At 39.4% G+C, this 17,748-nt stretch overlaps 1 protein-coding gene across 1 annotated transcript in view; it reads left to right on the top strand.

Moving 5' to 3' along the window:
• necab1 (N-terminal EF-hand calcium binding protein 1) overlaps nt 1–17,748 on the top strand; it is a 36,477-nt gene extending 18,729 nt beyond the window's left edge. The window contains exons 6-13 of the mRNA XM_070922072.1: nt 3,619–3,755; nt 8,577–8,698; nt 10,467–10,543; nt 11,915–11,962; nt 14,495–14,607; nt 15,371–15,448; nt 16,614–16,705; nt 17,720–17,748. Coding sequence (XP_070778173.1) covers nt 3,619–3,755; nt 8,577–8,698; nt 10,467–10,543; nt 11,915–11,962; nt 14,495–14,607; nt 15,371–15,448; nt 16,614–16,705; nt 17,720–17,748 — 696 coding nt within the window. The remainder of the gene's footprint in view (nt 1–3,618; nt 3,756–8,576; nt 8,699–10,466; nt 10,544–11,914; nt 11,963–14,494; nt 14,608–15,370; nt 15,449–16,613; nt 16,706–17,719) is intronic.

Raw genomic sequence — 17,748 nt, 5'->3', positions numbered from 1 at the left:
TGTGCATTTGCGAGGTGTTTCTCTTTTTCTTTTTTGCACTGAAAGATTGTTGGTGTGTATTTGTGTGAGCTTACATACAGTATGTGTGTGCATTTTGGTGTGTGCGCATCAAACATCCATGCACATGTGTGGGGGAATTGGAACAAGATTGTGCATCGAAATCAGAGCCAAGCACGTACACGTATCTGAGATGAGACACTCAGGGTTTCATTTTGCACAGATATTCCTGCCAAAGCTATTTACAGGCTTCCCATGCACAACCTCCTTCAGCTTAACCTTTCTGAGCAGACCTCAGGTGTCTCTCACCTGCAGCTAGAGGAAGTTCATGTGTTCTCACACTTATTGTAGTATCGTAGTATTAGGAGTGCAATATTCTTATTCATGAAAATAAAATAAAATAAAATAATAACACCAAGCACTGTGGTTGGATGGTAAACATTTACATATGCAATCTGCACCAGGAGCCGGTTGCACAGCTGTTGGTAAATTTAAATTTAGTGTTTACCTTGGTAAACTCTCATTTTAACTGCAGTGTAGCTAGCTAACTCAAACAACTCAAATCTGAGCCATTCAAAACGAAGTGGAAAAAGCTAATGCTGTTTAATAACGATATAAGATGGTAAGTTTTTAATGTTTCTCAAAAAAACACAATGTACCTCAAATTATGAATCACTATACAGTAAATATCATACATATATTAAATAGTATGATTTTAGCAGCAGTGCACTGCTTTCTACAAAGAACTCATTCGACCTTTTGTACGACTGAAAATGAAAGATCAAGGGAAAGGCGGGAAGGAAAAATCAGGCAGACCTGAAGCTGTTTAAAATGACTACAGATTGGTGAGATGGACACACACACTCTCTCTCTCTCTCACACACACACACACAGGAACACAGGAGGTAATCTATACTCAGATGGTAGACTGCAGACTGACCTTTACCAGTTTTGTCGTGACTCACTCTCACTTAGTGAATGTGCATTCATGTGCAAGTGTGTGTGTGTGTGTGTGTGTGTGTGTGTGTGTTTGCTGAGAGTCAGGCTGTCAATAGATCAAACAATACCTATGACTGATAACAATTAGGGTTTTTTAAAACGGTACCTGCAGAAATCACCGAGATTTTTGTGCATTTTGTTCTTGTGAAAACCAGACTTTAGGTTGTTAACTCTCATTTTAAGACAAGCTGTTCAATCTTCGGTCAGATGTGCTGTTGGATAGGACCGATGGGAAACACCTGAGTCTAATGATCTGCTCTGTATTCTGGAGAAGCTGTTGAGAGTTTCATCTCTCTCACGGGAAGACTGCCGCTCGACATACTGTAATTAGGATGTGTGTGTGTGTGTGTGTGTGCGCACTTCCATAAACAAATTCTGCTTTTAAAATCAAACCATCTTCATTGCACTTTTGATTAATCCAGTAATTACCAAACAGACAAAAACACTGAAATATATTTCCTCTCTCTTTCTGCTGTCACACATTCCTATTCATGCGTTTGTCCTTCTCTAATCTAACTTGCATTAGCGTTTCCCTTTGAACCATCTCATTGTTAGTCGAGTGTACAAACAGTTGTGGTGCTCAAAACTGTGGGAGCAGGTGCAGAGTGCAAACAGCAAACCCTGTTGTGTCGAGCATCATTCACTCTCCTTTGATTAGATCCAACACAACACTCAGTCCTCCTGCTCTGGTCCAGGCACAGCAAATGATGCCTCTCCAAAATGTCATTCAGTATGATTTATTTTCCAGCAGCTTTCTGCACAAAGACAAAGGCCTGCAGAAAATAAATGTACCTTTGAATCACAAAATGACTGAAATGTTTGTGTGGAGGGAATTATTTCTTGGATGTGATTGAAGGTGCAAATGATTGTTCCACATTATTGAAATTAAATTGAAATCGACCATGTAAACATGTCGTCTACCAAAACTTGTGCAGATACCTGTTGTGCCAATCAGAAACAAGATGCAACATCAAGACTGTAGTATAGTTATGGTTGTACACGTGAAAAACACAACAGCCGAATTCATTCTTTAAGAACCAAAGTGTCATTAAACTTATTTTATTGAAAAACATTGTGTCATTATATTTGCCCTTCAATGACTACATTCAGATTAGTCTTTAAAATGTCACACAACTGCCGTGTTTTGTGATGTGATTTGTTTGGATGTCTATAAATAGCTTTGATCCTGTCTGCTTTCTGCAAAGTGTGAATGTATTGATTATTTGTTCATATGATTCAATATTCTATTTTTTTACACATAAAGGTTAGTTTATTCAGCATGAGTGATGATGCCATCAGGGTTATCTTGAGTTAGGCTTGAGACTTCAAGTATTTGACAGGATACCTATTATAAACTGGGGAATGGAGTTTATGGAAATAAGGGCATTTAAAAGGCAGGGAAGGTTTAATGAAGGACGCTACTGAGTTGCATTATGGGAAATTGACTCATGCTAGGGACTAGAAGTCAGGATAAGTCCAGTTTTATGCTTGACATAATGTCTAATATTTGTATATTATTAGAATGATACCCCACACCAAACTAAAAATAAAATGATGCTATCCAGTGCACTTTAGATGCTTCAAACAAGTAGACGTTTCTTCTTTATTAGCAAATGTTATCAAGTCAGACCAGTTTGAAAATGGACACATCTACAGTTTATTGATGACTTGAATGAATGTTTGAGTTATAATGGTTAAATGGATGAATACAACAGAACACTGATGTGTATTATTTGATACTAATCATAAAGGTAGTCTTTTCAGACAATGATATGTAGTACAAAGTTGCCATGTATGCAATGTTCCAGGTAAACAATTAACAGATGTTGGGGCACCTTAAAGATAAGATGCATTGTTGTTTAGACGAGATCTTCCTTGGTATGTGAAAAGTTATCTCTGAGAGGTTAAGGTAAGTGAAACATCATTCTGAGAGGTCTCTTTTCCTGACCCCTAGATAGGGAACGGAAGTTTACAGACTTGTGTGTTGTAGTAGGACCCCATGCATGTCTAAAGGTATAAAAGATGAGCTTGAACAGTGTTCGAGGCAGCAGTACTGATTCGGCTACGGGTGCTGTACAGGTCAAGATGCGCATGCCTGTTGATCCTGATCTTTGATGCAAATAAAGAATATTATGTAAAAAGTCAGTATCAGCAGAGTTTCCTTCCATCATCGAATCATCGCCTACATCTGGGGAATGAAGAAGAAATTAACAACAACACCCTCCCTGTTAATATAATGTACACGTTTAAAGCTCCCCACCCTGCATGTGTGCATATATTTTGTTGAAAACAAGCATTCACAGTTCTTATTTTCTTCCCTGTTTAACTTGTATAGTTCTATCGTCTTCTTATCATCAATTTAAGATCAATTTAAGAGGCAGGTTTTAGCAGATAAGAGACATAGAGTGTGATGTCCTTCATCGTCATCCTCTTCTTTTCTCCTGCTGCTGTCTGTAATCTTTTCTAAATGAATGATCTTGTAGGCAACTTTTAATTAGTAGGGGAAGTCTGGACATTGAGTGACTCTTGACTGGCATGACTTGTCACTGCTCTCCTTGTTCTATCATCATCATTCTCTTTATCGTTCCTCCTCCTCCTCCTCCTCCTCCTCTTGATTGACAGGATTATCAGGAGTCCACCCACCTGGAGCAGTTTGTGACCCGCTTCCTGCTGAAGGAGACAACCAATCAGCTCCATTCACTTCAAAGCTCGCTCGAGTGCGCCATGGAAACCACAGCCGAGCAGACTCGCCAGGAGAAGTAAGAACAAATCTCTCCGGTCCCTCACACACACACACACACACACACACACACTCAATTAGTCTTTAAAACAAGGACAAATTGTATTGCACAATGGCACCCATAATTGCAGTTCTCACAACTAGTCTGTATTTTACACTTAAAAAACGCTTTTATATTTTAAGGTGCTGTGCAACAACACAGGTTCTCACCCTGTATTTGTTAAGACCACCGGCTCTTCCCTGTAATCAAGCAGCCATCTATTATCCTTTATTTATTTGATCACAATGTAAATCCCCATCCTATGGGGAAATATATGTGAAGTGGAGGGAGCAAACTAAAAAAGGGGTTGTTAAGACTTGAGAGAAATAAAACATGAGACGATCGGAGTGATGAACCCACAGAGAATGAACAACAACTCTGCTCTAGAGAGCGTTTTAGCATCTTTCACTTTTTTGGTTTTATGTGTCACAACTTTACTGTTTTGCTTGACTCTCACTGCGCTCATCAGCCTCATTTCCAGTCACAGCAAAAAAGCTCTGATAAAGCTGCTGTACACGACCTGCTTAGCACCAAATAGCAGAGTTAGCAATTAGCTGGTGAATATAATGGAGCATTTAGCAGCTAAATAGCCAGATATTTACCACAGGAGTTGACGGACACCAAAACAAAACTACAAGGAAAGTGAATATAAGACTTAGTGTCTTCTGGTCTGGACTCCAAATGAATGCTCATATGTTTCTCTGTGTCTGCTTGATGTGTAAATAAGGAGCTGTTTGCTAACGTGTTTGCCGTATCGACTTTGTAAGGTGATAATATGTCAAATGTTTACAGCTTGTTGTGCTGCCCCCGAAGTGGCCAGACATATCAATGAACGCAGGTTTAACACACGCTATGTTACTTGCTGTGCTGTTAATTGAAAACAGTTTGCTGTCACCCCCAAAATGTGAGGGTTTTTTTAATAATTCAAGCCATGCCAATGTTTGTGTATCAAATCACTGAAAGAAACCAGACTAAGATGAATATGTGCAACTGATTTAAGTCTGTTGATCACACTATGCTTTCTCTACCTTTGTCTTTAACTGAGATGACAAACTAAGATTTAACAGATGTTTGCATGACAGATTACAAATTAGCATGTTTGTAAATGTACTGACTGATAATAAACACTCACCCCGCTGCCATTCTCTGTGTGAGAAGACTGGACATTGTGTGCATGAGTGTGTGTATGTGTGTGTGTGTATGTGTGTGTGTGTGTGTGTGTGTGTGTATGCAGTAGTCGATCAGTCTGCATCTGCATTCAGAATCCAGGCATGCCCCTGGTGTGCTCAGTTCATTAGTGATGATGACTCACCAGTGTACAAGAAGTGCACAAGATTTTATATACGGTGTGTGTGTGTGTGTGTGTGTGTGTGTGGGTGTGTGTGTGTGCGTGTGTGTTAAGTGGGTCTTCCCTGCAGGTAATGTCTGTGTTCACAGTGTATTTAAAGGACAGGTGATGGTCTACGTCCCTTCACCTGTCTGCTTCAACCTGTGCTTATGATCCTTCATCATCATGTTGATCTGTTAGAAAGTAATAAATACATTTTGGGTTCTAGCAACTTTTAAAATCCAGACTAGCATTTTTATATGTTGCTCTATTCTGCACCCAGTCTCTGTAATGGAAAAATATTACTGAAAAGGCTACATTGCTAACTTTCTCTTAACTGATTATTATGCTTGTCTGTTAAACAGCGTCGGAAACCCCTTCCCCCCACACACACATCATCCCCAGGGGTATTGGTTTGAAACAAACAGTGTTTCTTATAGCCAAGTAACTGTAAATAGGCACGGTGAGTCTGTCAAGCTGTGGATTTCTCCACATGTTGAAGACATGTACAGTGTACAGGGCTGTAGCTACAGACACACGGCATAGAAAAATAGTTTTTGTGCTCTCTGGAAAACCAAAAGTATAGGCAGGAACAGATCCCAGCTGTCACTGGGCGAGAGGTGGGGTACACCCTGGACAGGTAGGCAGTCAATCACTGACACATAGAGACGGAAAACCATTCACGCTGACATTCATTTAGAGTCGCCAATTAACCTAACCTGCATGTTTTTGGACTGTGGGAGGAAGCCAGAGCACCTGGAGAAAACCCACGCAGGCACAGAACATGTGCAAGCTCCACAATCAAACACAACCAGTCCTTCCAAATGCCAGTTTGTCGTTCAGTAGATCATACTGTAGCCCATTGCATTAGATATACCTGTTAGTTAGAAAATACCTACAGTATAAATTATTTTTCCCAGATTGTTCCCCCCTTGTTCCCTAACTTCTCATCTTGTTCCCTTGTACCTATCAGCACGAACTAAATTGGGAAGAATTACGCTGTGCGTTGCAGGCCGTGTTATAAAGTGTTTCTCTCTCAAGCTTTTTTGTTCTTCACACAGCAGTCACTTTTCATACGCAACATGATAAATAAATGCCTTCAAGAAGATTGTCTATTGTCGTTATCACGTCTCATCCCTTTCTATGATGGCAGGCTTTTCAGAACGCCTTCAAGTTCGGCTGTTCAGAACAATTATAAGCGGTTTTGCCCTCAGACATTGTCAGGCGACTAGTTTCAAGCATACCCTGCGTGGCCTTTAGTATCACTGGTTCTGCCTCTGTCAAATGATGTTTGTTAGTATGTTTGTCCACATTATGTCCACAGCTGACAAAATCATGACAAAGTATTTCAACATTCATCAAATGCAGCTCTATTGCAGCATTTCACAACTTTCTTAGCCGTTTAGCTGTTTTGGTTTGATATGTTTTTGCAAAGAGTTCAGTTTAAAAGGATCCCTGTAGGATTTTTCTCTGTCTCTGACTCTCTCTTATCATGTCCATTTTCTCACCACAACCATGTTTACACTTATTCTCAGAGGCAGAAAATGATGGGCTTGGATTGTTGACATCTGAGACTCCTTTCTTTCCTTTCCTCTCTCCTCACCTCCTCTAAGTGTTTCTCCCTCTATTTTTCCCTCTCATGTAATTTCAAAGTGTGACTGTCCCTCGCTCCCAGAGCAGCGTCTTCTCCCCCAGCATTCTCTGAATTGCAGCACTTGAAAAATTCCCCCAAGCATCTGAATGGAATCACTCTGTTCTTCCAAACATCTGGAGGACCTGGCTGTTTCTCTGGTGGCTGTAAATAGGTTTCTGTGGTCAGTTTTCTATGTGTGAAGAGGACAAGCATGAGCTCATATATATGCATGGTATGACTCAGAGCTGTATTCATCAGCTGTGCTGTGTTGTGCCACTTTCCTTTTGGTAGTTTCTTGTTATTTGCCCAATAGATAACCTCAACCTGACAATAAAAACATTTTCATTACTTAATTAATTACTTTCATTCATTTTCCAGCTATAAAACTAGAAAGCAGAACAGGTGAGACATGGACAAAAAGGTCCTCGATCACGTTGCCCCTCTAATGTCTAATTCTGGCCACACAGTTTGCTCTTCAGCTTTGAACCTCCTCTTCCTCCCTCTCAGTTGACACAAAGGTTGTAGGAGGAACATGACGATGCAAAGTGCTGCTGATCTTTGCTCTATTACTGGTCTCAGACGGTTTTGGCAATTAAAGTTGCTACATAGCCGAGAATACAGAGTGACTCACTGGCAGCACAAGAAGGACCCGCCACCGGTTCCTCCTCCTCCATACATCAAGCATACGCACACATTTGACAGCTAGTGGATTAATTACACTGCATTTCACCCACACGTGGAAAGGAGCATTTCAAATCTTGTATAAGTGGCATCATATGAAGCAACCATCTCTTAACAAAATGAGATCATTCTGAAGAAGCTGATTGGGATGTCAGTATTTTAGAAAAAGCATCTTCCCATTTAGATTGTAGCTACTTTACTCTGACTAGCTGTTTCCTGTCCAGTGCTAAGCTAAGCTAACCGTCTCCTGGCCTGGTAACTCTTGACAAAAAAGCAAATAAGTGTATTTCCCTTTAAATAGCTGTAAAAAACAGACCTGCTAGATGGAGCCAGAGCCCTCAGCCACTTTAAAAACAAGCAAGACGGAAATGTTTTTTGCCTATGAATGTTGTGAATATCCTGCAATAAATTGCATTTATCAAAAAGGTGTAAACATTAACTATTAAACACTGTTTATGGTAAAGAGAAAGCAATAAACCTGAAATTGTACAAAAATGTAAGTGTTACAGAGGCTGGAAAGGAACCTTTGCTTTACAAAAATAATGATCATGAAGCACAAAACTCACCTCACCTGCACACACACGTCCCCGCAGACACCCTGAGGTCTTCTCAAAATATGGGAGTGAACAACTTGACAGCACGAAGACAAATCTTAGGTGTCACCCTGCGGCTGCATGTACCTTGTCACTGGCATTAGCATAACTGTCAGACCAGCACAACATACAAATATAACGTTAGCCCAGACATCTTGCTGAATATGTTGTCAGCTGAGACATCTATTCATGAGACTGTGTGCTTCAGTCACCTGGTGCCGTCTTAAATTGCAGAAGAAAATAGAATAATTGTTGGTAGGAACACCAGGACATAGTGCCCATTCCTCAAACATTTTAATTGCACATCTCAATCCCTTAAATGTGAAACTTACAAGCTATCCCTCTTCTTATTTTATTTTTGGGAGTCAGAGGAGGCCAAATCCAAGCTAAGAATATTTTTTTGTGCTATTTGGTGCCACAAAAACCACAGAACAAAAGGTCATGTAATGTCAGTGTTACAAAGGCTTTTAATTGCAATGCCGTGTGTCTTGCAGGAGAATAGTCACAGCAATTTAAAAAGAAAATATGCTAAAATCTGAATAATATTCTCCATGCTTTGACTCCAGACAGGGCCCGTTGAAGCCAGAGGTTTTGTCCATCCAGTGGTCGGGTCGTCGCTCCAATCGGAGGCTTCAGAGGAACAGCAGCCTCTCCCCCAACAACCCTCTCCTCAGTCTCGTCAGTTCAGGTGGGTTTATATGTCCTGCTGTCTTTGTGTTGCTCAGCAGTACCATGTTGTGTTGTGTTATGTTTAATTATGTTTGAGTGCATCCTGTTTCGCTCCACTCTTGAGTATTGTTGTCTTGTAGATGCCAGCAGCAAAAAGAGGCCGCTCGGCCAGAGTCAGTGTTGTCTCCACAGGCCAGAGAGCCGAGCACAGGAGGGGAGGGAAGGTCGTGTAGGTGTGAGAGAGAAACCGGGGTGAGAGAATGAAGAGCAGAGTTGTGTTCTCATGTGCGCTCATGTGTCGATCCAAAGCCATTGAATACTCTGGCACATTGCTGGTGCTCAGGTGGAGGTTTGAGGTAGGGGGATGTGCATGTTTAGCTGACTGTAAGACCTCAAATCATCATGTGCTGTGAGTGTGAATACACTTTCATTGTAAGTAAGATCATCACTGAACACAAACTCACTTCATGACATACATACAAGCAGCAATATAATTAGCAAAGCACTCCCATGTGCACCAGCCTGCAGTCTGTTGATGCCTCGTTAGCAAGCGCACACTCTCTCTCATGTAAGGTACGGGGGCTGCACAACGCCTAAACAGTGGACATATTTTTTCTTCAGTAATGAGCAGCAACAAGCATTAAAACTGATTGAATATGACCACAGAGTCCTTTACTCCCGATGCAAATGGAAATTGAAAGATGAAAACCATTTTCTTTTTCTCAATTCTATTACTACTGACACAATTACTTTTTTTTCTAGAGAGGTATGTCAGTAATATTTTTTTTGGCAGTGTTGATTTGGTGCCATGTTACATGATGTTATTAATGTTTTTTTTTATTGTAGAGTTTCCAAAGACAAGTGTATTTTTGTAAAGACAAATTTGGGATTTAGGACCATGTAAAAAACGTTTTTTTTTTTAAAAACAGCATTTCTGTTCTTAGCTGTCATTTTAAAAATAAATCCTACAAAGCTGTCACTGATGTGGACCTATCCTAACCGACACAGCATACATTTTGACTTGTCACAGCAGGAAAAGCTCAGGTGTTACAACATTAACGATGGCTCTGTTTCTACTCAGGTGACCCAGTAACTCATGACAGTGAGCCAGCAGGCACAACACCAGGACCCTGAAACTGGAGCAGCTAAATGGAATTCAGCCATCACTAATTTCATTATTTACACCTGTGCTTTTCCTACTGTGATATGTGAAAATGTGTGGTTGTCTTGTTGTGTCCCTATTCCAAACCACATATTATACAGTATGTACTCATTTTCATAGCGTACTGTTTGTGCAGTTAGTGTACAGAAATCTAGAGGAAATGAATGAAGGAAGACTTGCATCTATGCTTATCAATCAAACTGACAAAGAGACAAAATCAGCAAAGATTTATGGAGCTGCAGTGTTCACAGATTGTTATCATCAGTGGAGCCTTTTCATTGTATGATAACAGTCTTTTTTGGTGCTGTATATTGTTTACCGCATAAAAATAATTTTAATGTGGAAACAAATGAACTTTATCGATAACTTTTTTGTTCAGTTATTTCTATGTTTCCAGCCTGGTTGTTGTTTGTATTTAACTACTGTTTGCACACAGTTTTCCATTCGACCTCCATTATAACACCAGCTGTGGTTGCTTGGAGATTTGTGACACAACTGCAGAGCCTCTATAAACTTTGATTACAGGCCTCAAAGCTTTTTCTATTGATCGGCATGGCCGTGCGTCGCATGACATGAAAGGTTTACTCCTTCTGTCTGAAATCCATCCCCTCTGCCTCTCCACTAGGTGTTTATGATGAAGACAGCCAGTGGACGATCCAGGTCAACAGACTGCAGAAGCTTATCGACCGTCTAGAGCAAAAGGTGACTTCCTTTCTTTCAACCTTTCCATGCTCTCTTCTCCTTCCTGCCTCCTCCTCCTCCTCCTCCTCCTCCTCCTCCTCCTCCTTCTTCTTCTTCTTCTTCTTCTTCTTCTTCTCTTCAGCTTCTGCTATTTTTATCCTCCTCTGTCTCTTCTCACCATCCCGGCCATCTGGTCTTTACATCGCTCTCTCAAATTAACCACAAATCATGGCAAGTGGACTCAAAACAACATTCAACAAATTAACTCAACCCAACAACACCCTCCCACGTACAAACACATACACATATGTGCAGTATACAGGAAATATCAGCTGCGCACAAACTCTCACAGCCGCTGTCTGCACGTGTCAAACGTAGCATGAAATCTGTTGAAAAGTGGCACATTATAAGATGTTATAATATGAACCCAGAAAAGCTTTGCCTTTGCTGAATTGATTTATCTATTTGTTTTTATTTTATCACTTTATTTGTCCCAAAGGGGCAGTTGGTTGTGCAGCAGTGAAACAAGAACAAAACAAACAAACAAACAGTAAACACAACATATAAGTACAAAGTTCAAAATATATATAAACAAAGTAAAGAAATGGAAAAAGTAAAATGAAAAAGTTGATGGCGGATAATATGAAAGAGTTTTTATATGTATTGGTTTTGTCTAATGGGAACCGGACAACAAGGCCTAATTGGCAAAAACTGATAAACAAAATATAAAAATGATAAAACGACAACAGCCAACAGACATCACACCAGTGCTGGTGCATCCAGATTCATGTTCCATGTTCAACATAATATTTATTATAATAATATTCATTTGATTTATTTTTAGGTTTTTGTTTTTGCTTTATTTTACTTTCTTTCTTTCTTTGTATTTTTATATTCTTATCCAATTATTTCTATTTCCCGGTATTTCTATCACTCTTATTAGTTCACTCATAAATGGTAAATCAGTGGTTCCCAGCTCGGAAGGGGTCAGGATCTAGATAAATGTATATAAGATAAATGTGACGGGTCGTGAGATGATGAATGAGAGAAAAGTAGAAAAAACATATTTCTTCTACACAAAGAAACTTTTTTAGACTGTCTTCTAATCTTTCCTTTTAATCTTCTTTTTTTTGTGAACTTGTGTACTGGCTAATTGTACTTTTCATGAAATGCTCATATAAAACAAGAAAAAGAAAAGAATTCACTCTTTACTAGAACAGGTCATAACCAGCGGACATATGTGACCAAGTAGTCATGCTTTAGTTTAAGGGCTAACAGGTTATTGCAGGTTTAAGAAACGAAGAAGATGTAGTATGTAGAAGTATGTGCTGCTGAATGTGTCACTATTATATATCACATATATCATACGTATGTTTGCTTGCTTCTCTGCAGGAGATTCGTCTGGAGCCTGTTGAAGAGGAGGTCTTGGAGAGCAAATCGGTTAGTCATCTGACTCTCATTGACTTTTCTTCTGTTTTGCCGCGGTGACCAGAATGTGTCCCTCTGCTCTCACCTGGTGCAGTATTATCGAGAGGGAGGCCACGCTGATAATAACCACTCAGCGGTTGTCATAGCAACAGCAGGGCTGAAACTTGACTGAGGAGTATTCCCCTCTTCCTCTGCGCTGTCTGTTTCATCTTTAATCTTTCTGTTTGAGGCTCAATATTCAGTTCTTAAGACAGGGCTCATAGTCAATAAGGGAGCAGACTTGGAGGTGTGTTAGAGTGAGTATGTTCTTTTATCACCCTCCAGTGCTTTATTGCCAATAAATGCAGCCAAACCCAAATAATCTTTAGCATAAGATATATATTTACAGTATAAATACTATAATAACAGGATATTGCTTTAGCTGCTCATGTGTGTAAACCTACTCGTCCTCCAGGCTTGTGTTTGTTTACAGTGTGAGTGTCTTTTTATTTATGCTTACACAGTGCGCAGGTGTTTGTGTGCATGTTATCATAGCCTGTTTAACCTCAGCGTCCACATGCCAAAGCAAAGGGAGTGTTATTTCCACCCGAGCTTCATATCACTCACTTCATGGCTGAGAAACTCTCTATAGCTGACGAGTGACTCAGTGACAAACACAAACACAAACATAAGCACTCGCAGGAGGATTTCTCTTCAGTACGAGCGTCTTCCATCACAGACACATGAAGAGGAGGAAGAACATTTATAGTAGAGGGGAGGTTACTTTTTTCAAAGATAGTCGAACAACTGAAGAGAATTTTAGGGTACTGTAATTAAAAAGGAAGTGTAGGGAAGCTGTTTGACATGTTTAACACATGTTGAAACTTTTGAGTTTTTCAGATGTTTCACATGTGAAATGTAAAACATGACACTCAAAGAATCACATGTAAATATCAAAGTAAATACAATGCTCATATAAGAGATATGGTCAGAACATCTCACCTCTCGTGAAGGGCAAAACATGGCCACCATGCCTTATTCTGCTCCAGCCTATTTAAACAAAGCAGTCCGATAAACCTCATTTGAATTAAAATACAAACACAGTCTGAATTCCACAGGTTTCGCTTGTTTGACCAAAACAGATTTGTGTCTCACAAACACAAACACAGAGAGATCAAAAATGTAACCATAAATGGAGCAGGCCACTGTTTATCATGTGTGGAAGACCCATCAACTAAGTCTCCTGTCTCATAGAGCATATATAATAGGAAAAATCCAAAAACAAACAAATAAATGAATTGATTAAAACGTTGGCCCCACCAATTAATAGTGTAAAAAAAACAGTTCCATGGTTAAACATAATTGCTGACCCCTGGCATGTGATATTTGATGACTAAATATAATTTCAGCAGCTGCATCTTCTTGTACAAAAGTAGGAAAATTGCTGATTTCACATGTGAATTGTGACATTTCTAGAGCGGCAACTAACAATTATGTTCATTATTGATTCATCTTTTAATTGTTTTGTCTATAAAATGTAAGAAAATAAAGAAAAATGTCCACAATTTCTCCTGAGCCCGAGATGACGACTTCAATTCAGTTCGCAATGATACAACATTAACATATAGCCACTCCTCTCATTGGAGAAGCTGCAACCAGAGAATGTTTCATATGAAATCATTAATTTCACGTGCACTATTTTTTTTAAAGGACTGGTCAGTATCACAATGTGTGTACCAGACATATCATAGCACTGCAGCACAAATGTAACCGTGCATATGAATATTACATGGCCCTGTCGTGTCTCATCACCAGCCCGATGCAGACGTGTCGGCTTGTGTGTGAATTAATCAATATGTAATCGTTGTGTGTCGCAGGGAATAAATGTGCAGCGGAGAAAAAGAAACAGTAATGACCCACAACACAACACTGATGTGCCATGATGTGACTGTGTTTGTGTGTGTGTTTACATGCATGAGTGCATGTGTCTGCAAGTGCGTGTGTGAGTGAGTCCTGAGGCGTTTTATCAGTGACACATCATTAACACACACACACAAACACACAGCGTACCTTAGGCCAAACGGGCAGACCGTTCACTTCCTGTTCCCATCAGCCCCTCTGCCTCTGTCAACAATTCCTCATCAGCTGCAGGAAATAATTAGCAGGCTTTCTATTGTCTTGATTACACCAGGTCTTCCTGTTTCTTGTTCCCTGCTGTTCACACCTTTATACAACAACACACAGTTGTGTTCTCCCACAGGTACCACAGTGTAAGAAAAGACAGCAAAATGTTTTCTGATGTTCATCTTCTTGCTTGTGTTTTGATCAAGAAAGTGAAGCCAGGGCACTTAATTGTAAGTTTTGTAAAATCATATTATAGAAGATCCCAGTGTTCACCTTACACTTCTGCATTAGTCACTGACGACACTACGAGCCGATGTGAAACCCTGCCAGAAGATTTCTGAACGTCCCCCAGCTCCGTCAGACTCCGTCCCCACCAGAAGCAAATCCTGACCTTCCGACTTCACATGTTTGTGCTTGTGTGTGTGTGTTTTGTCTTCACAGCACATCCTGATAGTGCAGAGGCAGCTCTCGGTGCTGGAAGAGGAGCTGGAGGAGTTTCGCTTGGCTCTCAGACAGTACATGGAGTGTGCCTGCGCCCAGACTGGATGTCTACAGTCAGTTTATATTATATGTGATCTTTTTTTTCATACGACATACATACGACATCTACTGCATGCTGTTGCTCTTTCTGATGTTTCTTCCCTTTTGCCTCTGCTAAAAGGGTTTTTGTTGGTGAGAATGACATTAAAATATCAGTTGTCAAATGTGTGTGGGTAACATCATAGTCTTCTTCAGTATTATTTTCCTTTATTTTATTTTTGAGATATATCCAAAATGTCTGTAACCTTTAAGGAACTGTAGACATGTGCGACATTTCACTTACAGAAACACATTAAACACTGTAAACATCTGTATCATGACGTATACAACATCCCCTCTGCAGTTTAGAGTATTGAGCACTGCCCTTCTTTTTTTAATATGAATTATATCAATGATCTGGAGTGCAGGGTCTCAAAATATGTCATTTATATCATAATCTCACAAATCTTCACGAGATTATGAGCAAAATTGAATTAATCATGAAACAGCCATCTGTAAAAGCAGGACATTTGCGTGCTTTATCGTGACCCTTTCTCTAAATACTCAGTCATGTTTGCTTATTTTCAAGTCCAAATGAGACCAAAACCTCCAACACTGTATAACCACAATTTGAGGGTGAAGCCACAGAAAATATTATTTGACAGGTTCACAATGGCTGCTCCCAGTCAGAGTGTGGGGCAGTGTTCAGACAGAGAGGCTGTGCTGGGGGACGTGAAGTAGCACACTAATAATTAGTGATTGCATGACTTGTGCTCTCTCTTGTTTTGCATTTGGCAGCATCGCAGTTCAGCGGCTGGCAAATGAATCACGCTTCATTCTCTATGAATTCTGGGAGCACAACAACGTGTGGAAGAAGTAAGTAGTCGTCTGCAACATATGCAACGTGACTAATGCACCGTGGCCTGTTCAAATAAACCCAAATTATTTTCTTTGCTCAGCTTGACCTCACTGAGAGAAGGTCTGGTTCACGCTGTGTTCAGTGACAATGTACTCTGTGAAGCTTTAATGAAACTAATGAGAAAAACAAGAGTGTCACTACAACAGGAACCTCAATGGGAACAGAGACACAGAGAGGAATAAACAGGAACTTAGTTAGTGACTGAGATACTGTGGTAAAAACTAATCAGGTGTATTATTAGTCTTGATGACTTAACATGTATATTTGTATCCAAGGTCTAGATAGTCTAGACTGTCGTGTATAGTTCGTTATTTTCCATAGTAAACATTCAAAATTAACTTGATTGCACGGTATGTAACTTCTGCCGCTAGGAGTCTCTCAATCAAAACAATAACAAAAGAAGTAGTTTGATGAAGTTGTGATGAAGCGTGGGATAATCGGATTTGTTGTTGCCGATGAAAATCATGTTCACAGAGGAGGAAAAGTATTAAAGTTTTATTCACATAACGTTTAGTCACATGATGTCATTTAATTCTAATAAAATAGCCGCAAGTAGCGTTAGCTAACGTAACTTACCAGATGATTTGACTATTACTACAGCTACTGTAGTTAACGTTGTGTGGCGTTCAACATGCTCATAAAGTCATTTTTAGTATGATTGTTTTGACTACAGATAACAGCGCTGGGCTAACGTTACCCCACCATTGAATTCGCTGCGTAACGCTAAAGTGGCTGTATGGACAGTCGCTGTAAGTGCTGTTATCTGTGGGTCAAAACGAAAATATTAAAAATAGCTTAATGAGCGTGTTGAATGTTGTTATATTAAATATTGCGGACATATTAATGTGAAAAAGTTACATATTATACCTTTAAATGTTTCAACGATATAAAAATGCATATACTGTATTGATGGAATGTCAATATTTATAAGTTATTATCAAGTTATATATAAAAAAGGATCCCAACATACAGGGAAATACAGAATAGTGCACAGAATAATACATTTCAAATGTAAAATAACGTAGCATAGGAATTACAATATAAAAGGAAACATACACAAGGAAATAATTTGTTCAGCTTATCTACGATCATTGAGTTTGTCTTCTTGTTTCCTCTGCACAGTCACCTGCAGACCAACTACAGTAAGACCTTCCAGAGGGGGAACGTGGACTTCCTGGAAACCCCTGAGATCATAACCACCATGCTGGTTCCTGGTAAGAACATTCATTATAGCTCCTGACTGATTCTCCACACACATCACACTCAAGCGTATCACATCGAATAACATAATTTTCAAGTGATTGATCTCACACCTCTAAAGGGTAAACTCTTCAGCCTCTGGTTGGTCTGTCATCAATCACAAAGGCCTGATGTGCAACGAAACGCTCCTCAAACCCTCAGAACGTAATTTTAAATTCTAGTCAGGATGCCAAAGTTGTCAAAGATATCAAAATGTCTCGCTGGGAGATCTTTGATTTGAGTATTTCAGCCTGTAAACATGTTTAAGCTTCAATGAAACGCTGAAATCAGCAGATAAAAAATTAAATATTGAGCTTGAAGGTTTATTCCCAACCTTGGAAACAGCTTTGACTAAAATAATAATAATAAATAACAACAGAAAAGAAAAATCTCAACACAAAGTCCAATTTACTTAACTCACCGAAGCTTTCAGCCACATCTCATGGTCTTCCTCGGGATGGAGTTGATTAGTTAGCATGGAAAATTATTTGTTTAACTTATATCTAATATTTATGATATCAAATTGAATAGTACAATTATAGTCTTAATAACATTTAATAAACAAAATCTTAGCAACTTTTTTTATTTCATAGTGTTGAGGATTCTTCTTTATTTGTTTGTTTCTTGGTGTTTTGTTTTTTGTTTGTTTATTTTCTTTAGTTTTTTTTTTAAAGCTAATTATGTCAGATATTCTTCTCACTCTTCCACCTTTGCCAAATAAAATGTTAAACTTTCACTCCTTTTCATCATAAAAAAATCTGCTTTTGTCCATTTTTATCCTAAACAATCGACTTTTTGTGTTATTTATCCTGCATTATTACAAGAAATTGATCTTCATTCTATCTCACAAGCATCATTACCGGCTTCACACAACCTGCCACAAGCAGAGCAGAGCGCGGTGCTGAATACATTTGTCAAATACACAAAATAGACGAGAACATGCTCAGTGTCTCATTGATTGGGGTCATTTTTCTGCATCTCCTCCTCAGCCTCATGGTGGGTCCTCAACAACAACTGA

The sequence above is a fragment of the Enoplosus armatus genome, chromosome 16 (genome assembly GCF_043641665.1).
Source record: "Enoplosus armatus isolate fEnoArm2 chromosome 16, fEnoArm2.hap1, whole genome shotgun sequence".
Taxonomy (NCBI): Eukaryota; Metazoa; Chordata; class Actinopteri; order Centrarchiformes; family Enoplosidae; genus Enoplosus; species Enoplosus armatus.
The sequence above is the reverse complement of the archived record's forward strand: the minus strand, read 5'-3'. Positions and strand labels throughout refer to the sequence as shown.